Source organism: Hyperoodon ampullatus (assembly GCF_949752795.1).
Source record: "Hyperoodon ampullatus genome assembly, chromosome: 11".
Lineage (NCBI taxonomy): Eukaryota > Metazoa > Chordata > Mammalia > Artiodactyla > Ziphiidae > Hyperoodon > Hyperoodon ampullatus.
Genome location: NC_136924.1, coordinates 82,377,108 through 82,403,834, shown reverse-complemented (window position 1 = coordinate 82,403,834; position 26,727 = coordinate 82,377,108). Strand labels below are relative to the sequence as shown.

The following is a 26,727-nucleotide window of genomic DNA, read 5'->3' as shown; positions in this document are numbered from 1 at the left end:
CTAAAAAATAATAAATATGAAAAGTATTCTTTTTTGAAAGTATTAACATTTCACAAAAGATAAATTTTTTAAAAGTTTCAGACTGCCATGTAGAAAGCACCTACCACTTCTACTTTTTGGTGGGGAGGGAGGTTAAGTGGGTGAAAAGAAGAGGAAGACCCTGATATTTAGTCAGTGTATATTTGTGCTAGACACCACGCTATGTATGACCTTTACATGTGTTAACAATTAATCCTCAGCCCAATCCTATTAAGTGATATAATCATCATTTTACTGTTGATATACTGAGGCATAACAAGGCTAAATAACTTGCCTAAGATAAATGGCAGGTCTCTGAGTCAAACCCCAGGTGGCTGACTTTCTAACATGGGTTTTTATAACTATGCCATGCTGTAATGCAACAGGCATCTGCCTGGTCATGTGACTATAATGTCTTCAGACCTATAGTATCACCCATGGGAATACCTTGGATTCTTCTTGAGGTTTGCCCATACATATAGAGTCACATTTTCATCTCGAATGACTTTTTCCATGTTTCCACTCTCCAGATCTGCTAAAGTACTAGCTTGCTGTAAGAGAAAAAGAAAACATTATTAAGATTAGAGGCCTCATAAATTATGCAATTTAGATAAGTTACTTCATCACTTAGGTGTTGGATTCCCTTCAATATTAAAAGAGTAATTTGGGGACTTCCCTGGTGGCGTAGTGGCTAAGAATCTGCCTGCCAATGCAGGGGACATGGGTTCGATCCCTGTTCTGGGAAGATCCCACATGCCTGTGTGCCACAACTACTGAGCCTGCATTCTACAGCTCGCAAGCCACAACTACTGAAGCCCATGTGCCTAGAGCTGGTGCTCCTCAACAAGAGAAGCCACCGCAATGAGAAGCCCGCACACTGCAACAAAGAGTAGCCCCCGCTCGCCGCAACTAGAGAAAGTCCACGCACAGCAACGAAGACCCACGCAGCCAAAAAGTAAATAATAATTTAAAAAGAAACCTTGAAAAAAATAAAAATAAAAGAGTAATTTGGGTAAAAATAAGGTTCAATCAAAATAACAAAGAATTGTTTTTAAAAATTCTCTAGACAATAAAAACATATTTACTCAATTAAATGTGCTCCCCATTTTCTACTCAGTTTCTCTTACGGTGTCTAAGGATTGAAGTTGCTCCTGTATTCCCAGGTAGCACTTGTGGATTACTCTTAGGTTACCCTTTTCAATTTTAACATTATTGTGACTTTTCATTTTAACTATATACATGCTTCTTTATCCTTACCTTATTAAAATGTAGATTATGCTACTGCAAAAGTTAGCCTATTTCTGAACATACCAAGTTTAGAAAACAAAATATCCAGATGAGTCATGTGTTTTACTAGTCCAATACTTGATAATCAACATTAAACGCACAATGTAAGGATGTTCTTAAGAATTCTTTTATAAAGACTTACATAGCTTGATGCCTATTGCTTAAGATATTAGCTCTTTCAAAGGGCTTAAATAAGTCAATATGTATTTGGTTCCTATAATGTAAAAATTTAAATGTACTGGGAGTTGAATTTATTACTTTTTTTTTTTTAAGTGATTGTTCTGGGAATTCCCTGGTGGTCCAGTGGTTAGGACTCTATACTTCCATTTCACTAGGCACAGGTTCGATCCCTGGTGGGGGAACTAAGATCCTGCAAGCTATGCCAGTGTGGCCAAAAAAGAAAAAAAAGAAAAGAAAAAAGAAAAGAAATAAAAATGATTGTTCTCCCACACTTTTTTTTTTCTGTGACATTAACTTTTTGAAGTGCCCAGGAAAATTGCCTTGAAGAACTGTTCCACATTGAGAATTTATCTAGCTGTTTCCTCATGGTTTAACTTGCTCCTCTATTCCCTTTATTTTTTGTACACCGGAAGTTAGGTCTAGGTAGGTTTAATCAGATTAGATGAACAATTTTCGGCAAGAAGGCACAATAGGTAATGTTGTGTTCCTCACATTGCATACTATCAGGAGGCATATGATGTCCTACTCTTAACAGTGTGGACTTGATCACTTAGTTAACGTGGTGACTACCCCTATCTCCCCTTGCAAAGTACATTTATCCTAGGCAGTAAGTAATCTGTGGTCTAATACTTTGGCACTATGAGAATAATGTGTTCCTAAACTTTTCGCCTACTTATTGAGGTAGCCATTGATGATCCTTATCAATTATTACATTGGGGATTGAAAAATGGTTATTATCTTACTGATCATTCCTTCCACATTCGTCAGGTGGTATTCTTCTGTAAAGAACTGTTCTCTCTACCCGCCACTCCACTTTCCCCTTTCCATTTTGGAATATCACTATAGACTCATGAATTTTTATTTTATTCAAGGTTCTATAATCCAGAGGTCCCCAACCTTGTTGGCACCAGGGACCGGTTTCATGGAAGACGATTTCTCCACGGACTGGGGTGGTGGTGGGGAATGGCTCAGGCGGTAATGTGAGCAATGGGAAGCAATGGGGAGCGGCAGATGAAGTTTCACTTGCTCATGCACCACTTACCCCCTGCTGTGTGGCCCCGTTCCTAACAGGCCACGGACCAGTACCAGTCCTCGACCCGGGGGTTGGGGACGCCTGCTATAATCAATTATAGTCATTATTCTTTCTGATATTCAAATTATCCCCAACTTGATCAGTGGGAGCTTCTTTAAGCTAGTCCTGTCTCTTTGGCTACGACTCCATTAGTCTTTGAGTATTTACTTGTTTTCTAGCAAAAGATAACTCAAACTCGTCTTTCAATAACAACCTTATCTTTCACTTTCCCTGCCCCAAACTCGAATCAGTCATTTACAACAATTAGACCTGGTTCCTTTTTATGGAATAAAAAGAAATCGTTTCATACTGATACTTCCATTACAAATTTAACATTACGGTATTTTTTTCTAATCTTCTTTTCTTCTATATATCTTTTTTTCTCTTAGAATAAAAATCTTGATTACTAATAATTATAATACATTTCCTTACTGGCTTTTTCTTACAATATAGATAAAATAGCTGCAAAATTATAATATGACTATTACTGTCAAGAATAAACTTAACAATAAGCCTTCTTTACAGTTCTTTTTATAATTAGAATATATTCTACCAAGCCTATAAAGGTGATTGTGTTCTAGACCAAAAGAAACCAAGAGAGAAAATAGCCAAAAGCAAGGCGTGACCTTACATTGTTTTCTGATTTAAAAAACAAAACAAAACAAAAACAGCTATAGAAGATATTCATGGAATATTAGGGAAAATTTAAATATGGACTGGATATTGGAATACATTATGGAATTATTATTAATTTTCTTAGGTATAACAATGGCTCTATGATTACTTGAATATTATTACTAGTGCTAAGCTATTTGGGAAAAATAGAGTGACTACCAGTAATTGTAATCTTGTGTCAACTGATTTATCTAGAGTGTAGAGCTAACATACAAGGTTTTGTGAATTTATTTTCATAATGGTCCTGGTAAACTTTAGCAAGTATAAGAAAAAAAAATCTAGACTTTAGCTACACTGATAGTGTTTCATTTCTTTAAAAATAAAATATTCACAGTTGTTAAATCTGGATAAATGCATGTGCCTAAAACTGTTCTACTGACTTTTCCATAACCTTTTACATCTTCAAAAAAATAAAGGACACTGGACTTTAAAAATTATACAATATAAAATCTTAACTCTTACAAAAGTCAATAATAACATATAAAGCAAAATATCACACTTACTCTGAGAAGTATTTCTGTGGCTATGTTAAACTTAAGATGAAGGAGCTTTTGCAGTTCTAGAATTGATTCTTGGTACTGTATTATATTTTTCTCTTGCAAATCATATGATGGAGTTTCCAATAAAATTAACTTCAATTTCTCAATTAACTATAAGTAAAAATATAAAGTAAAAATTTACAATGAAAGTAATCTGACACACAAAGAAAAAGTGAAATGGGGGACGTTTTATCACTTTTGAATTGAGGAACATATCACCAGTAAAACATATAAAAATACTTTCCTGTATTTATTCTATTATTTAAGATCCTGTAAAAATAAAATATTTCCTCCCAAAACTCCACTATAAGAATTCTATACTATGTGTAACAGAGCTGTCATTAGCGAGCTGATAGAGGAGGCACAGCTTGTCACTACTTAAGACTGTGGAAGGATAGAAACAATAACAATATGATGAGGAGGAGGAGAGTGAGGAGAAAGAGGAAGAGGAGGAGGAGGAGAATTACTAACATTTACTGAATGCTTACTATTTGCCAGGAACTGTTCTAAATGCTTTATATGTTTTAATCCATTTCATCCTCATCATAATTCTATAAGGTAATTACTGTTTATTGTGCCTATATTATAGATGAGAAAACTGAGGCAAACTGGTTCCACCAGTAAGGAGCTTGGAAGACGCCACTCAATCCTAACAAGTGAAAAGCTGAACAGACTGAAAAACCAACCACTATTCTTTGATCCATAAAAGAGGGGAGGACACAGAGCAAATCCCTGTTCCCAAGATTGGAGAGACCTACAGGTGAGTACAGGGAGTCGGTTTATCAGAGCAGAGTGTCAGGAGCAGAAACCACTGCAGGAACCAGTGCCAGGTCTGTAAACCCGAACTGTAAACAATGAATTGCTGGGAACTCAGGGTGGACAACTCTGAGAGTTAAAAACTCCCGGGGTGGGGGGCTTCACTGGTGGTGCAGTGGTTAAGAATCCGCCTGCCAATGCACAGGACACGGGTTCGAGCCCTGGTCCGGGAAGATCCCACATACCACAGAGCAACTAAGCCCGTGCGCCACAACTACTGAGTCCACGTGCCACAACTACTGAAGCCCGCATGCCACAACTGCTGAAGGCCGTGTGCCTAGAGCTCTGCAACAAGAGAAGCCACCGCAATGAGAAGCCCGCGCACCACAACGAAGAGTAGCCCCCGCTCAGTGCAACTAGAGAGAGCCCATGCACAGCAACAAAGACCCAACGCAGCCAAAAATAAATAAAAATAAAAATAAATTAAAAAAAAAAAAAACCTCCCGGAGGATGAAGTCATGGGAGGGTGAGAGCCCATAGTACTGTGAGACTTACCTGCAGGAGCTCAACCAGGTCCCCCCAGTAAATATGGGGGAAGAAATTCCCTCCCACTTCTGGCAGGAGGAGGGGGAAAGGAAGCATTTTGAAATACGACAGAGCACCCTGTTCTTAACAAGGCTTGATCTCAGGGGAAATTAATTAACTAGAGCCTAACCTGCTGGAATTTTATCAGAGCCTAACTCACCTGGGGGAAAGGAAATACCCAACTCCAGCTGGCTCTAGCCATTTCCTCTCACCTAAGAGGGGATACGAAAAATTAAAAACGCTTGTGAAGTTCACCATCCAGAGGCATAGGCTTACTTAAAGACTGAGACCTAATGACAAGACTACAGAACTCTTCCCCTCCCCCAACCTACCTCACCACCACATTACTAAAGGCTTATTTACAGCAGTTCTTTTCACCCAGTACATCATGTCTGGCTATCAAGAAAAAAATGACAAGGCATACCAAAAGGTAAAAATCACAATTTGGGGGCTTCCCTGGTGGCGCAGTGGTTAAGAGTCCGCCTGCCGATGCAGGAGACGTGGGTTCGTGACCCGGTCTGGGAAGATCCCACATGCCGTGGAGCGGCTGGGCCCATGAGCCATGGCCGCTGAGCCTGCACGTCCGGAGCCTGTGCTCCGCAACGGGAGAGGCCACAACAGTGAGAGGCCCACGTACCGCAAAAAAAGAAAAAAAAAGAAAAAAAAAACAAAACACAATTTGAAGAGACAGAGCAAACACCAGAACCAGACATGTCAGGATATTACAATGATCAAACCAGGAATTTAAAACACCTGTTTTTAATATGCTAAGGGCTCTAATGGATAAAGTATTCAGCACGCAAGAATAGATGGGCGATGTAAAGCAGAGAGATGGAAATCCTAAGAAAGAACCAAAAAGAAATGCTAGAGATCATAAACACTGCAACAGAAATGAAGAATGCCTTTGAAAGACTTACTCCTTAACTGGACACAACTGAGGAAGGAATCTCTGAGCAAGAGGATTTATCAATAGAATCCTCAAAAGACCAAAAAGCAAAGAGAACAAGGACTTAAAAAAACAGAACAGAATATCCAAGGACCTTGGGACAACTACAAAAAAAAGGAAGCACACACATAATGGAAATACCAGAAGGAAAAGAAAGAGAAAGGAACAGAAGAAATATTTGAAATAATAATGACTGAGAATTTCCCCCAAACTAATGTCAGACACCAAACCACAGATCCAGGAAGCTCAGAGAACACCAAGCAAGATAAATGCCAAAAAAAAAAAACCTATTTAAGCATACCATTTTCCAAATACAGAAAATCAAAGATAAAGAAAAACTCCTGACAGCAGCCAAAGGGAAAAAAACACCTTACCTTTAGAAGAACAAAGTTAAGAATTATATCCAACTTCTCAGAAATCACACAAGCAGGAAGAAAGTGGAGAGATATTTAGAGTGTTGGGAGAAGTTAAGGTACAGCATGATCAAGGAACAACTAATAAATAGCAACATTTAATTTTGAACAGTGACATAGATAACATACAGAAAATTTCTAAATTAAGAGAGATAGCTGGGTAGTATGGGCTCAAGCCAGAAAGCTGGGCTTCCATCCTTGCCACCTCTTACCAGTGGTGTGATTTGGGGCAAGTTATTTAACATCTCTGTGCCTCGCCTTCTTTGTTTGTAAAATGGGGATAACGGTGCATACCTCACAGGGTTATTGGGGGAATTCAGCAACAACATGAATAAAGTGAACCAGGCTGAGAAAGCCTGGCATAGTAAATATTATATAACAGTTTGTCAAATAAATAAATTTGATAATTTGGAACTTGGTGTTTACCATGCGATCACTGCTATCCAATTATTTCTGTTCGTCTTGTGGCTTCCTGTTTTAGTTTCCTATTATTATTGATTACTCTACTCATCTATCTCCTGTTTTGTTTCACTTATCCTTTTCTCATCTTCCCTACTATTCATTACTTCTGCTTCTGTATCCCACATTCATAACAGGAAGGTGTCACATCCAGCTCATCACTGGTGAACTTTAGTACTACTTCCTGCTGCCTTCCTGCTAATCAAAGAGTAGCAGATTCCTGGACCAGCATCACGCTATGGCAGCCTCCCTGGGAGAGGGAATATGCAATGGCAAGAATACTGTATGATGAATCCATTAGCCTCCAAACACTTCATGGGAGGCTCTCTGGAGTCTTTGGAAAGTCAGAGTAATGCCCATCTAAGGTCTCATAGGGGACCGTAAGCAAGTCACAACCCGTTTCTTCATATGTAAAATGAATCTCATATGCTTGTTTTCCAGATTAAATTAGGCGAGCATGTTATGACCTTAACAGTCTGGAGTTATTCCATTTTATAGCAACATGGAGAAGAAGTAAACCACAGTGACAAGAAACACAACATGGCAGAAATGGAAACAAAAAGCAATAGAGGATAAAAGGACCAAGAGGAGTGAATTCCTTCTAGTTTCTAATATTATGTAGGTGTGTCTAAGTGTGGATTCCTTTCTTTGTATCCTAACTTGGGATTTGTTGGGTTTCTGAGGATTCTGGAAAATCGTCAGCCACTATCTCTTTGAATATTGTCTCTCGCTCATTCTTTTTTTTTTTTTTTTCAGTACGCGGGCCTCTCACTGCTGTGGCCTCTCCCGTTGCGGAGCACAGGCTCCAGACGCGCAGGCTCAGCGGCCACGGCTCACAGGCCCAGCCGCTCCGCGGCATGTGGGATCTTCCCGGACCGGGGTACGAACCCACGTCCCCTGCATTGGCAGGTGGACTCTCAACCACTGCGCCACCAGGGAAACCCTCTCCCTCGTTCTTCTATGTCTCTCTGTCTCCTTCTGGTACTCCTTGTCAATATACATTTAGTCCTTTTTGCTCCATCATACATGTCTGTTAACTACTCTTTGGTATTTTTCATCTCTTTATCTCTCTGTGCTGTATTCTAATAAATTCTTCAATCTAACTCCTGACTCACTCACTATTAAGAATTCTCAGTACAGACATTTTTGTTTTCCCTTCATTAAGCTAAACGTGAGCCAATCAAGCTCTTACCATCTCCCTTTGCAAAGCAGGTTTTCCCCTATTTATCCACATTCCCTTTTTGAGGTTCCCAGCCATAAAAGCATCTCTGATCCAACTTGCTACCTTCCTTGTACCCTAGGCTTTGCCTCCTGATTTCCCTTTAAACCAGTGCTAAGCCACCAAGGGTTAACAAATAGACACTCTCTGGGAGGCCACTGACTTTGAGACTTGCCCGCTTTTCTGAATTGTTTTATGACCTCCAAGATTCTCCTCTGCCTTCTTTTGAGCTAGGCAATGGATTTAAATGTCGTTAAATTTTTTTTCCTAGCATTTTTAAGTGCATTTGTAATGTGGTAGCTCCTCAGGTTAGCCTTATCCATTCTATTTGCAGAAACAGAAGGTAGGATGTTCTTATTCATCTTTATACTTCCAGTGCTTAACAGAGGTGCCTGGCTCATAGTTAACATTAAAAAAAAACGTGTAGTGAATCACTGAATAGTGCACAATTCTGGCTGAGGATAAAATCATACATTTTTGCACTCGAGTTATCTACATAAATGGATGCAACCTGATATTTTCTTGAATTAGATATACATACATTTACTATTTCAAATTTATGTTAGGCTGATCTTACCTAAGGTGGCAAAAGGTTTTTAGGAGTGGCAAAAATAAAAAAGAAAACAAAAGGATGAGCAAATATGTTTCTCCACAGCCAAGGAAGTAGTAGTGTTATTAACTGAAAAATACTTTATTTCTATTTTTAGAGTCCATATCAGACAATTGTAATTTACATAATTTAAAATTACAGAATAATACTTAAATACTTACATTTAGCACTAGTTTACTCTTCGCAGTCACTGCCTCAAAAGTCTCATTGGTTTCCTCTTTCCACAAGCTAATAAAAGTATTAATTTCTTGGGATACTGAAGGATCAGGACTCCCATCACATTGAATGTAGTGTTTCCACTGTGGAATAAAAATGTTTGAAGGTTCACACTGATGAAAAGTCAACCAAAGATTAAATTACTTCTTTTTTGAAGCTTATAACCTTGTTTTCCATATTAGGCAAAAAACATATTATGACTGTAGTTACTTGAGATATCTCTAAAATAACCAAATTCCTCTTCATCAAAATAATTTAAAAGCCTCAATATTTCAAATAAATAGAAATTCTATTTATTGTCATATTTTTATTTTTAAAAAGTATTTATGAGTTGATTTTGTTTTGCTTTCCTCTCTAATCATACAGCTCCTGTATGTACAAAAGCCAACACTCGAGCTAATTTCTACTTCTCAAATGACTACTAATTGTTAACTGCCACTGTCATTTTATTTTTTTTTTCCCCTTTGCGGTACACGGGTCTCTCACTGTTGTGGCCTCTCCCATTGCGGAGCACAGGCTCCGGACGTGCAGGCTCAGCGGCCATGGCTCACGGGCCCAGTCGCTCCGCGGCACGTGGGATCCTCCCGGACCAGGGCACGAACCCGTGTCCCCTGCATTGGCAGGCGGACTCTTAACCACTGCGCCACCAGGGAAGCCCCCGCCACTGTCATTTTAGTATTAGTCCTTCCATTCATTTTGTAGTCTATGCAAATTCTACATTTGTAATCATATTGTACTTACAATTTTTTTTGCTTTAAATTATACTATAATCTTTTGCCATATTATTACAGTTTTTCCTTTTTATCCCGATAATCATCTACATTGTTTCCAAAGTTACGCTGTTTTGAGCAACACTAGATTGCCTTAGGCTCAAACTTTTTATAATTTAATTTAGGATAATTTCCTCAGTATAGATTCCCCCAAATTAAATCAGAGTAAAAGGATATAAAAATTTCAAGGATCTTATTACTGACAAATAGATTTCTACAGAGCTATATGAATTAACTTTGCTACAAGCAATGTAAGAGAGATTTGTCAGATTCGAGATTTTTTTATAGACAAATTTAAAGTTTCTTGTTATTTAAACAGATATTGGATTATAACTCCCTCTTGTGGTACAAAAGTATTAGCTTAATAAATAAAATCGGTCTTACCTGAGAAAGCAATCTACTGTCTCGTTTCAATTTCTCTGCTTCAGGAAAACATGCCTCCAATAAATAAAGTTCTTCAAGCTCTTCATTTCTTCTTTCTAGATACTGTTTCATGGGGATAGATACATTGATATCTTCTTTAATTTCAGCTTTGTGTTTCATAAGTGGAACCTAAAATTTACTTGACAAGTATTTAATTTCAAGATGAATACTACAATCAGTTTAAATGTAACTGATATTTCCAGAAGTTTTCATCTGAAACAGTGGTGTGCGAAGTGTGATCTGCAGACTCCTGGTGGGCCCCCCAAACTTTTTCAGGATCTGTGAGGTCAAATCTATTTTAATAATAATACTAAGACTTTATTTGCTTTTTTTGCAGTGTACACATTTGCAAGATGGTGTAAAACTGCTGGCGCCTTAGCGCAAATCAAGGCATAAGCTATACTAGTGGTCATATTCTTCCGGGGAGAGGGGTGATAGCAGTCAGTTTCACATAAGAATGACCTGATGAAGAAGTGAAATTTATTAATTTCATTAGATGTCAAACCTTAACTATATGTCTTTTTAATATTCCATGTGATAAAATGGTAAGTATGCATAGAGCACTTCTGCTACATAACAAAGGACAATGCTATCTTCAGAAATAAACATTTATGCAACTATTTGGGTATTCTGGCAGACATTCGGTCAAAAATGAATGAATTGAGCATGTCACTTTCAGGAAACAACTCAAAGTATTTGTTGCCAGTGATAAAATTCAAGCTTTCAAATAAAAATTTGAATTTTAGAAAACCTATATCCACCACTAGGGAGCCTGACAGTTTCCCAATCTTTAAAAACTTTTCTGATTTGACTGGAGATGATACTAATGTGTGTGATTTTTTTTTTTTTTTTGGATAATGAATGATAAAAATGTGTCAACATTTGGAAGCAAATAATTCAGTGAACCAATTTTTTCCAAGCAATCAATGCATGATGTTGCAAAATCATGCGTGGATATAAGATCTACTCAAAGTGTAAGAACAGATCAAGGTTTTAGTATAATAGAGTATGTAAAGTTCGTTGATTTGGTTTCAGATTCCACATTAGGGTGCTACCACCTATCTAGTTTCAGTATAGTATCAAAGAAGAATATCCACAATTATCTGAAAGGCTGTGAAAACATTCCTCCTTTTTGCAACTACCTATCTGTGTGAGGCCAGATTTTCTTCACATACTTCAGTCAAAACAACACATTGTAACAGATGGAATGATGAAGTAGGTATGAGATCCAGTTGTCTTCTGTTAAGTCAGAGATTAAAGAGATTTAAAAAATATAAACAATGCCACTTATTTCCCTAATTTAAAAAATATATATATAAGTGTGGTGATGGATGTTAACTAGACTTATTGTGGGATCATTTCACAACATATACAACTATCGAATCATTATTTTGTACACCTAAAACCAATATAATTTTAAATGTCAATTATACTTCAATAAATATATATATACTGTAATTGTTTTTGAAATATGTTAATATATTTACTTTTTATTCATGTTTATGTTTAACAGTGTTTAATCTCTATTAATATAATAGATATTTTTAAGTTTCTATTTTAATTTCTAATATAGTAAATATTGATAAACATAAACAAAAACTCCTTGGGGATCTTCACTTGTTAATAGTAATGAGGTTTTGTCCTGAGGTTAAAATATCACAGAACTACTGATCTAATAATGAAAAATTCTGGTGAAAAAGAGAAGTGAAATTTTAAAAGCAGAGGTAGAATTTGAACATTGCTTGGTCCCTATTTAATTATCTATACGACAGATTGAGAATAATAACTTAATGGTTACAAGCATGGGCTCTGAAGCAAGACTACTTCTGTCTAAGTCCTGGCTCTGAAATTTATTAGCTGCTTAATCTCTCTATTCACCAATTTCCTGACCTGTGAAATGTGGTTAATAATTTACCTACCATAACTTTATGGTAGGATAAAATGAATTAAACCAGTTCATATAGGCCTAAATATTACTGGTAGCTATGGGGGAGAATGACGTTAAATGGCCAAACAGATCTGATGGCCACATAGTTTGTCTTCAGTAATAATAGCATTAATGTTTATTTACTTTTGCTTCAAGTTTTCGCAATTTTTCTTTCTCAGTTCGTTGTATTTCAAGTCTTTCCATTTCTTCTTTTTCATATTTCACACGGGCTTCCTCTAAAGAACAACAACAAAAGAAATTTTTAGTCTGTTTTTAAGCACTTAAAATTATTTCAAATATTTAAGATGTAGTAATGGTGGAATATTTGATAGAAGTCACAACTTTTACTGTGGTAGAAATAAAACTGCTAGATTTCTTTCAAAAAAGTAACATGACTCTCTGACTTCCCTAGTGGCGCAGTGGTTAAGAATCCACCTGCCAATACAGGGGACACAGGTTCAAGCCCTGGTCCAGGAAGATTCCACATGCCCCGGAGCAACTAAGCCCATGCGCCACAACTACTGAGCCTGTGCTCTAGAGCCTGCAAAGCACAACTACTGAGACTGCATGCCACAACTACTGAGCCCGCGTGCCACAACTACTGAAGCCTGTGTGCCTAGAGCCTGTGCTCCGCAACAAGAGAAGCCACTGCAATGAAAAGCCTGTGCACTGCCACGAAGAGTAGCCCCTGCTCTCTGCAACTAGAGAAAGCCTGCGCACAGCAACAAAGACCTAACTCAGCAAAAAAAAAAAAAAAAAAAGTAATGTGACTCAAAATTTCTGGCCCACAATGATATTTCTCTTCTCCAAAAAGTTTATAGCAATCCAATAATGATTTTAATCAATGAAAAATGACAAATCTATCATGGGTAGTTAAGAGGTAAAATCTTCAGAAGATTTCCATAATCTTGTGACATCTACATTGTCAGAATTAACTATCTTAATCTTCCCTTGCTTTCACTATTAAAAAACAAAATATGAAATATATGTTGAAGAATATGAGTTTAACCCAATATAATAAAACATTCCCCAAGATGTAGATTCTGATACTGTATTATTATCATGAGTCACCTAAAAAAGATTTATATTATTATACATTAAAAAATCAACATGGAAACTAAGAACAGACATTTAAAACCTGAATGTGAATCAACAGATGTTCTTCATGCTAAAAGCTACAACCATCTGAAATATTCAGATTTTTTTTTAACATCCTTATTGGAGTATAATTGCTTCACAGTGTTAGTTTCTGCTGTATAACAAAGTGAATCAGCTATATACATATGTAGATCCCCATATCCCCTCCCTCTTGTGTCTCCCTCCCACCCTCCCTATCCCACGCCTCTAGGTCATGACAAAGCACTGAACTGATCGCTCTGCTATGCAGCTGCTTCCCACTAGCTATCTATTTTACATTGGTAGTGTATATATGTCAATATTACTCTCTCACTTCTTCCCAGCTTCCCCTTCCCCTTCCCTGTGTCCTCAAGTCCATTATCTACGTCTGCGTCTTTATTCCTGTCCTGTCCCTTGGTTCATCAGAACCTTTTTTTTTTTTTTTTTTTTAGATTCCATACATATGTGTTAGCATATGGTATTTGTTTTTCTCTTTCTGACTTACTTCACTCTGTATGACAGACTCTAGGTCCATCCACCTCACTACAAATAGCTCAATTTCGTTTCTTTTTATGGCTGAGTAATATTCCATTGTATATATGTGCCACATCTTTGTCCATTCATCTGTCGATGAACACTTAGGTTGTTTCCATGTCCTGGCTACTGTAAATACTGCTGCAATGAACATTTTGGTACATGACTCTTTTTGAATTATGGTTTTCTCAGGGTATATGCCCAGTAGTGGTATTGCTGGGTCATATGGTAGTTCTATTTTTATAAACTATTCAGATTTTTAAAGTCACTTTTTATTATTTTAAATGACCAAATTTTCATTAATTTTTACTTGACATTCTTTAACAAATGAAAGTTCTCTTTAAACTTGACAAATAAATATTATTAAACTATAAGAACTTAGGCTGCTCTGTGTATTTCTTGCTAGTGTATATTCCCCATATTTAATTTGAGTTTCAGAATTCTTACTGCACAATCAGTACCAATGCCTTTAATTTAATCAATAAGTATAAACATCTTATACTTAATTTAATTAAGATAGGGTTGCCATATTTAGCAAATAAAAATATAGGATGCGCAGATGAATCTGAATTTCAGATAAACAATGGACTCTCTTTTTTGGTTCAAGTATATCCTAAACACTGCATGAGGCAAATTATCCCAAATTATCCACTGTTTATCTGAAATTCAAATTTAACTGGGCATCCTGTATTTTAACTGGCAACTCTCCTTCAGGATATATCTGAAAACGATTGGCGTGTACTAACAGAAATTTCTGGGTACCCTTTAAATAGTAAATAGCTATTATAAAACAGATTAAGTTCAAAAAATTAAAAATTTTGAAAACTGTTTTTAAAAAGTATTGACTGGATGACAGAAATACAAACCTATTGTTAGTATTACCTGAATATGACAATAGTTATCACTGTGTGTTTTATACCTTCCTCCTTTTGTCGTTTCTCCTCCTCCTCTTGTAGCTGCTTCAACCGGTCGGCTTTGGTGATTCTCTTTTTCTTTCTGCCAGACTTAATAAAGGCCACAATTTTTAAAAAGGTTATTCACATGTACTCAAATTACTTAAAAACACATATCCCTCAACTAGCAATTATGAAAAACACTTTTACTTTCATGAATCCAGTCTTCTACTCATTCAAATAAGGCTGCCTATTAAGTGCAAAGCCTTGACTCAGTGCCTTGAGGACAGAGTATGGAAACAAGTAGGAAAATTAACATACAAATTATTCAAAGGCAAGAGTGACAGTGACAAGTATATACAATTTAATTCTCTCATTTTCAGTTTTCACATCTTTAAAGTGGTGCTAAATAAAACCTCATTTCATTTTTGTAAGGATTAAAATAAAACATATGTAAAAATATCTTTAACACTGCTACATGTCTATAAAAATTAAAGATATTTTTATGACTAACAGATATAGAGTTATTTTGCAAGTCTGGAGTAAGGCCAAATTGTTTTCAACAGCTGGGATCAAGTAAAATTTTTATGGAGTATCTAGTATTTAAGTTTGTGCCCAAAAGATTTTAACATTCAGATATGAGAGGAAGATACTCCAAGAAGGGGGAAAGGCAGGCATAAGATACTGAGTTGGGAGAGCACTGGATAGGCCCTAGGAAAACCCCAAGAAGTGGTAATGATGGACATGAGAATGGAAAAGAAGGTTGGAGCCTATGCCGTAGAGATTGGACATTATGCTAAAAGAATTGGAAACCCCCTATAAGTTTTCCAGGTCTGTGGCTATTATCTGGAAGACAAACCTGGTGTTAGGGGAAAAAATGATTGTAAAGATGATACATTTTGGCTACTATTAACAATAATTAATAAAGTCATGACAGTGGAAATGCAGATGGGGGATGGATCCAATAAATATTTTATAAGCTAACTTATTTGATAATGATTAAAACTGGAATCATGGAGAGGAAGGAGTCAGAGAAGAACCAGAAAAGAAGAATAGTAGTCCAGAAGATGCAAACTTGAAAGAGAAACTGTTTAGAGAAATTTAATTAGTATGAAGTGCTGGTGGAGCATCCAGGCAATGCTTGCAGGCTTTGAAACTGAAGAACTGAGATGTAGTAAAGAGATCAGGGCTACAGAATACAGATTTGAGAACTATCTTGGTGACGACCGTCTCCCTTCCATTTTCCCTAAGGGAGGGTATGGAAAGAGAAGTGCACCATCTAAATTTAGGAATCAACTGAGTGGTTAATCCTAGGGATACACAGACTCTTGGATGACCACCTGCTCTTTTTGGCTCACCTACTGCAGGATGCTCCATTGGAGTCTCCAATCCATTAGCCCTATCACCTTTTCACCATTCATCAACCCCCGCATACTGTCACTTCTTCCTTACCCTGGTTAGATTTCACAGTTCATCACATAATCACTAACTTATATATCTCTGCCTCCCCTATTTTCCTCTCCCTCTGAGATGCTCAGCTGGCAAATTCCTAGTTCTAGTTAAACCCAACTCTCCACTTATTCTGAGCTAGCAATAGGAGCAGCTGGACCTTGCCAGAGAAAAATACATGAGCTCAAATTTGTGAGCGCACATTTTAAACAGGCTCTAAGCACCATACAGCATTCCTATTGCTATTTCATTCTCTTCACTCTCTCAAAATCCTCTCCTCTTTCCTACTCTCAGCTGTTGACTTTACCTCTTACATCACTAGAAACTTTTAAGAATAAGCTCCTTTACACACCAGATCTTTTAATCTACCTCTTTGTCTCCCTTCCTGTTACACTGGATGAACTGGATGTACCTTCTGCTATTTAAGTCTGAATCCACCACTTTTACACTAGATCCTATCCCTTATTGCCTATATAAGACTTGGGTCCTGTAATTAACACCTCTTGTTATTCATAGATCTCTCCCTCCCTGGATTTCACATCCCTCTTGCTCTTTTGCTCCAATGCTGTTACCCTTTATATTAGACTGCCTAAAAGGAGTTGCCCACTGCTTTCACGTCCCCATTTTCTGCATGCCCCATTCTAATCAGGCTTTCATCTTTATTGTTCCATTGAAACCTCTCTTGTCATGGAACCTTAAGATGGCCATGTTTCCAATGACAATGGCCAATTTTCAGCCCTCATTTTACTCATCTATTATCATCATTTGACGAAATTTTCTTCTTCTTCCATCTTGAAATATTTTCTTCATTAGGCCTTCAGGTTGGTACTGTCTGATTTTGCTTCTTCCCTCCTTCTTAGACTTCTTTTCTGGTTTCTCCTCCTCAGATGTAGTTGATTAGTAACTTTAAAAATTATTTGTTCGTATAGTCCCTAAAAGGATTTTGAAAAGCTATGTACCCCCTTCACACATTTTTAAGTTGACATTGAAAACTTTTTTACCACAAGTTTAAATAACTTCAAATGTTGTAGTATATCATATATAAAAGAAAACTTCTACATCACTCCTTTAAATATATCCATCACTATTTAAAATATATCCAGTGGATCTATTGATACATACTATAGTGATTTGACGGCCAATATTAAATAAAAAAATATGAACAAGCTTTTCTTTAATAACAATTTTAATCCTTTTCTCTTTGAATTCATATTTCCATTCCACTTCCCCCACAGAATCTTATCCTAGTGTAATACACTTGAACAATTTTTGTTGATCTTCCTATCATATTTATGTTATAAAAATATGTATGAAATTTTTAATTTCCTTGACTCTAAGTTTCTAAGCAGTACAAATTTTGCTCTGGATTGAGTTAATTTTATAATTATTTTCGGTACACAATTGAACAAAGCAACATTTTATATTACAAATTTTGATAGGTAAATATTAAAACATAAAAAGTAAAACTTTACTAGATATGCGCCTTTTGATGAGATTGTTGGGTTTTTTCGTTTTCCTGGTCAGTTCACGATCCAAGGATAAACGTTAGCTATTGCTGAATGAAACAAGGATTCAGACAGATTCTATTTTAATTTTTATAGCTATAAGAAATGAGAAATTTGGTTTATATTACAAAGCCGATGGGAATAGGTTTGTTACAGCTGTATCGTGCAGTTCTTTGAATTCTTTCCACAACATATGCCAAAAATTATGTTGACTTACCAAAAAAATTACCTCTAGAGATAATCACTGATATTTGTAATGTCCTTCTTGTTTTTCTTTAAAGTTTTATTACATATGTATATATTCCTAAACAATAGTTTTCTTACCTTTGAATTTTTTCATAAATCCAATTATACTTTATGTATACAATTGTAATTTACTTATTTACTTACTGTCATAAAATATACATAACATAAAATTTACCATTTTAACCGTTTCTTAGTGTGCAGGTCAGTGGCATTAAGTACATTCACATTGTTGTACAACCATAACCTCCACCCATCTCCAGAACTTTTTCATCATCCCAAACCAAAACTCTGTATCCATTACACATTAACTCCACTTCTGCCCTCAACCCAGCCCCTATCAATCACCATCCTACTTTTTGTCTTTATGAGTTTGTCTACTCTAGATATTTCCTATATGTAGGATAATACAATATTTGTCCTTTTGTGTGATTTACTTCTTTAGATACAAATTATGGTTTGTAAGATTCACCCAAGGGAGGATATAGCAGTAGCTGTATATTTTCACTACTGAATGGTAACTCATTAATTTATTTATCCATTCTTCTACTGATTGACATTGGATGGTTTCTAGTTTACTATCATGAATAATGCTGCTATAAACCTTTGAGTGTATGTATCCTGGTGTCCATACAAGAATTTCTCTACAATGTATACCTAGAAGTAAAACTGGTGGGTATGTGCATTTTCAATGTTGTTGAAGCTGAGTTTTCTAAAGTAATTATTATTTCTAAAGTAATTATTCCATTTACACTCTCATAATCATTATCCTAGTCAATATTTGTTAATTTCAGTATTTTCCTTCTCTGGCAGTTTTTTGTTTATTTAAAATATAGATACTTCTATCAGGCTAAAGAGGTGCCCTTTAGCTATTAAATGGTAGGGCATAGTAACTGAATTTTTAACTCCATCTAATTGTATTTGTTTAATTTCTTACATTAAACCAATTCTGCCTCCCTGGAATAAGCTGAATTGGGTCATGATTTATTATTATTCTATATACTTCCAAGTGAGCTTGCTAACATTTTGTTTAGACATTTTGTATTTACGTTCATGAATGGGCTTCAATTTTCCTTTTTCATGCTATTCTCAGGCTACCCAGGTAACTCAAAATTAATTAGGAATGTTTCCTCTTTTTTCATGCTCTAGAAGGATTTGTATAAAAGTGAAATAATTTATCTTTGAATGAAGAACTAGCTAACAAAGACTTACAGACCTAGAATTTTCTTTCTGGGAAAAATTTTAACCACTGTTATCATTTCTTAAATGATTATAGGACTATTGAGATTTTCTACTTCTTCATGAAACAGTGTGAGAAAGGTTTTTTTTTTTCTATTTGTCTAATTCATCTAAATTTTCTAATTTATTGGCATATAAAGCTGTTCAAATTATGTCATGTATTGTTAAAGTCATGTCTCTCTTTTCATTCCTAATACAGGCATACCTTGGAGATACTGTGGGTTTGATTCCAGACCACCACAGTAAAGTGGTGGAATATTGCAAGTCATAAATTTTTTGGTTTCCCAGTGCATATAAAAGTTATGTTTACACTATACTGTAGTCTATTAGGTGTGCAATAGCACTGTCTAAAAAAATATACACACCTTAATTTAAAAATACTTTATTGCTAAAAAATGCTAAATATCATCTGAGCCTTTAGCAAGTCATAGGGTTTGAAATATTGCAAGAATTACCAAAATGTGACACAGAGACATGAAGTGAGCAAATGATGTTGGAAAAATGGCACAGATAGACTTGCTCAACACAAACCTTCAATTTGTAAACAATGCCATATCTGTGAAGTGCAATAAAGCAAAGCACAATAAAATAAGGAATGCCTGTATTGATTATTTATGCCATTTCTTCTTTTTGATAAAATTTACCAGAAAATTGTCAATTTTATCAGTATTTTCAGAGAAATAAATTGTGGCCTATTTGTTCATTCAACTATTTTAAGAAATACTGAGAGTCTAATATATGATAGGTATTTGAGATATATCAGTAAACAGAAATCCTTGTCTTAATGAACTTATATTCAAATGGGAAGAGAAAGACAAAAACAATAAACAAAAAATTTAAAAATAATGTTTAAAATTGAGGACTAGTTGACTTACAGTATTAAGCTTCAGGTATACAACATAGTGATTCACAATTTTTAATGATTATACTCCATTTAGTTATTATAAAATATTGGTTATATTCCCTGTGCTGTACAATATATCTCTGTGGTACAATAAACAAAATTGTAAAGTAATTTATAAAATATTTTAGAAGATGAGAAGTGCTATGGGAGAAATCAAAGGGACTCCAGACTGCAGGGGTCATTGGGGAAGGGATGAATTACAATTTTAAATACAGTGTTTAGGGTGGGCCTCATGGAGAAGGTAACATTTGAGTGAAGACTTGAAAGATATGAGGTTATAAATCCTCTCTATTGTATGTTTTCTATTTTATTAATTTTTATATTTGTCTTTATTATTTCCTTCCTCCTCCTTACTTTGAGTTTCTTTTTCTTACTTCTTGAAAATGATGCTTAGTTTCATTAATTTTTCATCTTCTAAAGTATTTAGGGCTACATATTTCCCTCTAAGTACTTCTTTAGACACATTCACGAATTTTGAAGTATTTTTCTTATTACTGAGTTAAAATTATCTTTTACTTCCATTATATTACTTCTTGACCCACTTGAGAATTTTTTTAAAATTCCCAGCATATTGTATCTTCCTGTTTATAATTTATTTCTTTGATTTTTAAGCTTAATTTCATTGAGGTTATAATACATGCTCTGAATTGTTTCAATTCTTTGAACTTTGAGAATAGTTTTATGTCACAGTACATTGTCAGTTTTGGAAAAATATATATATATGCTTAAAATTCTCTAGTTGTTGAGTGCAATGTTCTAAATATGTCTAATTCTTATTCTAACAAATCTAATGATTTGTTCATGTTGTTCCAATCTTTACGTCCTTACTGTTTTATTTTTTTTAATGCTTGTTCTATCAGTTACTGAAAGAAGAAATCTTCCACTATGATTGTGAACTTGTCTGTTTCTCCTGACAGTTCTCTGAATCTGTGCAATGTATATTTCAAGGCATTATAATTAGGTATATACAAATTTAAAATTATATTTTCTTGGTTAATCAAAATTTTATCATTACAAAATGACCCTCTTTATTTCTAGAAGTGTTTTTTGTCTTAAAGTCTACCATGTCTAATATTAATATAGTTATACCAACTTTCATCTTTCTATTATTTGCATAGCATGCCTTTTTCCATCATCTTACTTTAACTCTTCTGTATTTTTATTCTTTACATGGTGTTTGTAAAAAGATTATTGTTAGATTTTATTTTTTATCCAATCTGACAATCTTTCTCTTTTGATTTTGCATTTGTCTTGCCTTCTTTTCATATTTCTTAGTATCTTCAATTGATTATTTTTTTTGTTAGTGCACTATTTTCCCTCTACTGGTTTGGAAGTTATATACTCTATATATATCATTTTAGTGGCTATCCTAGAAAGTCAACCTATATACCTAATATATAAATACATTTATCATACTACCAAACAGTACAGGGACTTTAGAACATCTTAACTCAATTAATCCTTGCCCTACCTAAATTATACATTATTGCTGTCATATATCTTTTATAAACAGTTTTACTGAGATAAAACTTACATACCATATAGTTCACCCATTTACAGTGTAGAATTCAATGGCTTTTAGTGTATTCAGAGTTGTGCAACCACCACCATAATTTCAGAACATTTCCATCACCCCGCAAAAGAAATCCCATACCCATTAGCAGCACCCCCTTCCATTTCCTCACAACCCCCCAGCTCTGTGAAACCACTAATCTACTTTATCTACAGATTTGCCTATTCTGGACATTTCATATAACTGGAATCATACAATGTGTGATCTTTTGTGATTTGCTTTATTCATTCAGAACAATGTTTTCAAGGTTCTTCCATGCTATAGCATGTATCAATACTTCCATTTTATGGCTGAAAAATATTTCATTGTATGGATATACCACATCTTGTTTATCTACTTATCAAATGATGAATATTATGTGTTGTTGTCATGTATCTATTTTTTAAACCCACATGTTATTATTTGGGTTACTGTTTTATACCTTATGCATATAATCTGTTTTGCAGCAGGTAAAAAACACAGTTTTAACCTGGGAAAATATTTTTCTTTCACCTTTATTTTTGAAAACTATTTGAGCTGATACAGAATTCTAAGTTGGCAGTTATTTACTCTCAGCACATTGAAGACATTACTCCACTGTTTTTGGCTCCCATTATTGCTGTTAAAACCACAAGTTCAAGTTTTGCCCTGTACTGCAAATGCCCTCATGAAAAAGAGTTTTAGTGCGTCCATTACTTCTTTGGTTCCTTCCTTAATTTAGGTTTTCTCCTGATAATTTCTTACTATCTTATCAGCTGTTAAGTGCCTTTAAGATGGAAGTTTTGATCTATACATATATATTTTAGTCAGCATTATTTATTGTTTTCAGCAGAAAGTTTGATCCAAAAAATCTTAAACCCAATATTACTAGAAATGGGAAAATCAAAATAATATTTTGAAAAAATTATTTTATTTTACCACTTGCTTTGATTTTAAACTGATCAAAATTTTCAAGCTACAGATTTTGCTCATTCGAAGTATTAAAAAAAAAGTCAATTTACCTAATTAGCAAAGCCCAGCCTTCAAAGTTAAACTAACTGGCCATATCATACTTGCTTTCTATCACAGACAGTTTGACTTCATGTTTCTCTACAAATAAATGTGTTAATATGCATCCTCATGATAAGCTATCTCTTTTTTTATTATAAGCCAGGTATAAGCTGATTCCATTTCCTCACACATTGTTTTAAAAGATGCAATTATTTAATGTCCTGAACTTAACACCATTTATATTTTAGGGTAAACACTGAATGTTCCATGGAAACCAGGACTCAAATTTTAGGCAACCAAAGCTTCTTTGTGAATATGGTATTCCTAAATTAAAATAGGATATAAGTATAGATATGAGCTATAGGGCCCCCTTTTTGCCCATTCTTTACAGTTCCATGCCTGGAGGTACTTGGGCACCAGTCTCAATCTATTAAAATAAAATCAATTCAAAGTATTCCAAGTTCATCTATGCATTAATCAGTGTGTAAGGCATTTTTCCCTACAATCTAATCAATGTCTTCTGCTATTTCATGCATTCTACGAAGTACAGTGGTTTCTGAAGAAAACATACTGATGTAAATGCAGCGATGGGTGTTTTAACAGGGTACCAGGTGTTATAACCTTTTCTATAGTCTTGTACAATTTCCTAGTTTTTGCAATGAATAATACTAATTTAAATTATATGAAGTTTCAAAGGCAACTTTAAGGTCTATGTAAAAATATTAAGCTCATTTACATTTTCACTGATACCCTTAATCTTTCTTCATTAAAAAAATTAATGTTATTATTTTTGGAGTCTGAATGTTTTATCAATAAATTACACTGTGAGAGCATTTTTTTTGCATCATCATTTGACAATAATCTTACAAGCAATGTCACTAAATAAAGATTATTACCAGTCCCACCACTCCACACTACAAAATATAGGACATTCAGAATATCTCAATATTTCAAATGCCACATTTCACCACTTACTTGTAAGACAGACAAAAACAAGAAGTCATTAGTGCCTTGATTAAAGAAAGCCTTGCCAACATGAGTGTTTTGAAAGGTCCTTTAGTTTCATAGCCCAGGTTCTAGGGCAATGAAGTACAGTAAGCTTTAGAATGGATGAGGGATAGACCTTTGTTTTGTAAAGCAGAAGCGTACTTGCAAAAGGGGAAGATGCAATAGCAAAAGTGCGGGGCTTCAAGACAGTAGATTTTTTCCAGGAAAGAGTATGTTTTACTTTTAGAAGTAGGTTCACCTTGGTGTAAAGACTTCTGACCTACACTAATGCAACAGTTTCCTAACTGGTCCTCCTACTTCTGCTCTTGCTTCCCTGCAGCGAATTCTCCACTGACCATTTAAAGATATAAATCAGATCCTGTCACTCCTCTGCTTACAACTCTCCCACACTCAGAATAAAACCCAGACGTTTCACCGGGGCCCAGTTGGCTAAGAACTGGCTCCTACTTATCTCCCCCAACCCTTCTGCCCACCCCTCAACCCTCACCATCCCTCCACCTCACATTTTATCTTTCACTTCAACTTTGCTCACTCTATTCTAACCACCAAGGTCATTCCCAACTATGGGTCTTTGCAAGAACTCTTTCTTCCGCATAGAATGCTCATTTCATCCAGGTCTCTTCTCAAACTTTAGCTCTTTAATCACCATTATAACATTATACCTACCCCACATTTCCCACTGACCCCTTTCTTGGTTTTCTGCACATTCAAAACAATCTGAAATTATATTTTTTATTCACCTCCCCTCCCCTCCCCAGAAAGAATGTAAGCTCCATGAAATGAAATCACTCTTTTGAAGAGATATCTGCACCCTCATGTGCATTGCAACATTATTCACAATAGCCAAGACATGAAAACAACCTAAGTGGTGTCTATCCACAGATGAATGAATAAAGAATGAATAAAGAAAATGTGATATATATATAATATATAATATTATTGGACAAATTGGAATAATATATATTATTATATTATATTATATTATAATATAATATTATATATTGAATATATTACATATTTATACAATATTATATATTATAATATATATTATAAATATTATATTGTATATATATAATGGAATATTATTTAGTCACAAAAAAAGAAGAAGATCTTATTTGCAACAACACAGATGAACCTGGAGGGCATTATGCTAAGTTAAATAAGTCAGAGAACGACAAATACTGCATGATCTCACTTATACGTGGAGTCTAAAAAAGCCAAACTCATAGAAACAGAGAGTAAATTGGTAATTGCCAGGGGCTGGGAATGGGGGAAATGGAGAGGTGTTGGTCAAAGGGTACAAACTTCCAGTTATTAAAATAAATAAGTTCTGAGGATCTAATGTACAGTATGGTGACTACAGTTAACAATACTGTATTGTATACTTGAAAGTGGCTAAGACAGTTGATCTTAAATGTCCTCAACACACACGGGTACACACACAAAATGGTAATTATGTGAGGTGACCAACCTTATTTTGGTAATCATTTCATAAAACATACATACGGCAAATCATCACATTGTATACTTTGAAACTTATAATACAATGTTATACGTCAATTATATCTTAATAAAGCTGGGAAAAAAAGAATGTAAGTTTCATGAGGACAGGGACTCTGTCTTGCTGCTGTACTCTTATTGTCTAGAATACTGCCACATCAATGAAACAACTCTTTTTCCATATGTTTGTAAGGCCTTATATACAAGAATCTTCATTTCTACCTTGTTTGTAGTAGTGAAAAATAGGGACAATATAAAAATCATAGATATACTTTCAATGAAATGTGATACAGCTGTGAAAAGAAGTGATATAATCTCAATGTGCTGAAACAAAAAAAGGTCCCCAAGACATATTTACTCCATAGAATCTATGATGCCATCAGATGTAAGATGCACATTTAAATTATTGATATTATACCAAAAAGGGAACTGCCCAAGATGTGAATGTAAAAGGAAATGCCTGTATATAGCTGAATAATAGGTAAACACAAATGAACCTACAATACAGAAAGATACAACAAGGAAACTTGCATAGCTCAATCCTGAAAAATGAATAGAACGAAGAAAAAAAAAATCCCTGAAAATTTAAACCACAAGTCAGTTAATGTGGATTTGCAGTCTGACTCATACTATTAGTGTGATCCAAAAACTCTCAGGAAGAGAATTTAAAGTAGTATTAGGTTGGTAGTAAGCCCAAGTGACCGACAGAAGCAAACATCTCTGGAGGAAATAGATGTCAATTCAGGACTACAATGATTGTAAGTTGTTATCAACCATAAAACATATCTCAATTTCAGTCATGTTAAAATGTGAAAAGGTGAGTATACTAGAATTAATAAAATGCATCATCATCAAGTGAAAACTAGAAGGTGCAGAATGCTCCCATTATGTGGGGAGAAAACGTGTGTGTGTGTGTGTGTGTGTGTGTGCGCACGCGCACTTTTTTTTTTTTTTTTTTTTTTTTTTTTGCGGTACGCGGGCCTCTCACTGTTGTGGTCTCTCCCATTGCGGAGCACAGGCTCCGGACGCGCAGGCTCAGCGGCCATGGCTCACGGGCCCAGCCGCTCCGTGGCATATGGGATCTTCCCGGACCGGGGCACGAACCCGTGTCCCCTGCATCGGCAGGCGGACTCTCAACCACTGCGCCACCAGGGAAGCCCACGCGCACTTTTTAATGATTAGAAAATGAATGAAAAGATTTGCAGTGGTTCTTTTAGTCTTGGCTAGGAGGAACTTTTACATTTTTATGCTACTTTAATTTTGTACCATATGTGTGTTTATTACTTTTTTCCCTTAAAATAAAACTTTAAGAAATCAGAAATAAAATATATCTTTCCATGCTTTTTTAACCATACTGTAATTCCCTTTACAGGCTCACCTCATCCCCAAACCATAATCTTTAAGAATGGAAATAATTAAAAAGTGAGTAATTTTTTCCTTATGTTTGGTTTCAAATTTCACAGGATGAATCTCACCATTCTTTAAGGGAAACAACAATATGAAGAAAATAATCCAAATGTATTTATTTAGCACCCATACATCCATGGTTAAGTACCAAAGTCATTAGAACAATGAGTTTTCAGATTTAAAACAATGCCCCTAAGATTTCACAATCTAAAGCTGAAAATGAATGCCCACACAAACTAATAAACTATTGTAGACAAACATATATATGATTGTAGTCCTCCAGAATACTTCC

General features: G+C 35.2%; 1 protein-coding gene across 1 annotated transcript in view; it reads right to left on the bottom strand.

Annotated features, from left to right (window-relative positions):
• DNAI7 (dynein axonemal intermediate chain 7) overlaps nt 1-26,727 on the bottom strand; it is a gene marked incomplete at its 3' end in the record, with an annotated part of 76,953 nt that overhangs the window by 45,946 nt on the left and 4,280 nt on the right. The window contains exons 3-8 of the mRNA XM_079715555.1: nt 14,665-14,749; nt 12,240-12,331; nt 10,130-10,231; nt 8,921-9,058; nt 3,736-3,882; nt 466-569 (exon numbers count right to left, since the gene is read on the bottom strand). Of these exons, the coding sequence (XP_079571681.1) occupies nt 466-569; nt 3,736-3,882; nt 8,921-9,058; nt 10,130-10,231; nt 12,240-12,331; nt 14,665-14,749 (668 nt within the window). The remainder of the gene's footprint in view (nt 1-465; nt 570-3,735; nt 3,883-8,920; nt 9,059-10,129; nt 10,232-12,239; nt 12,332-14,664; nt 14,750-26,727) is intronic.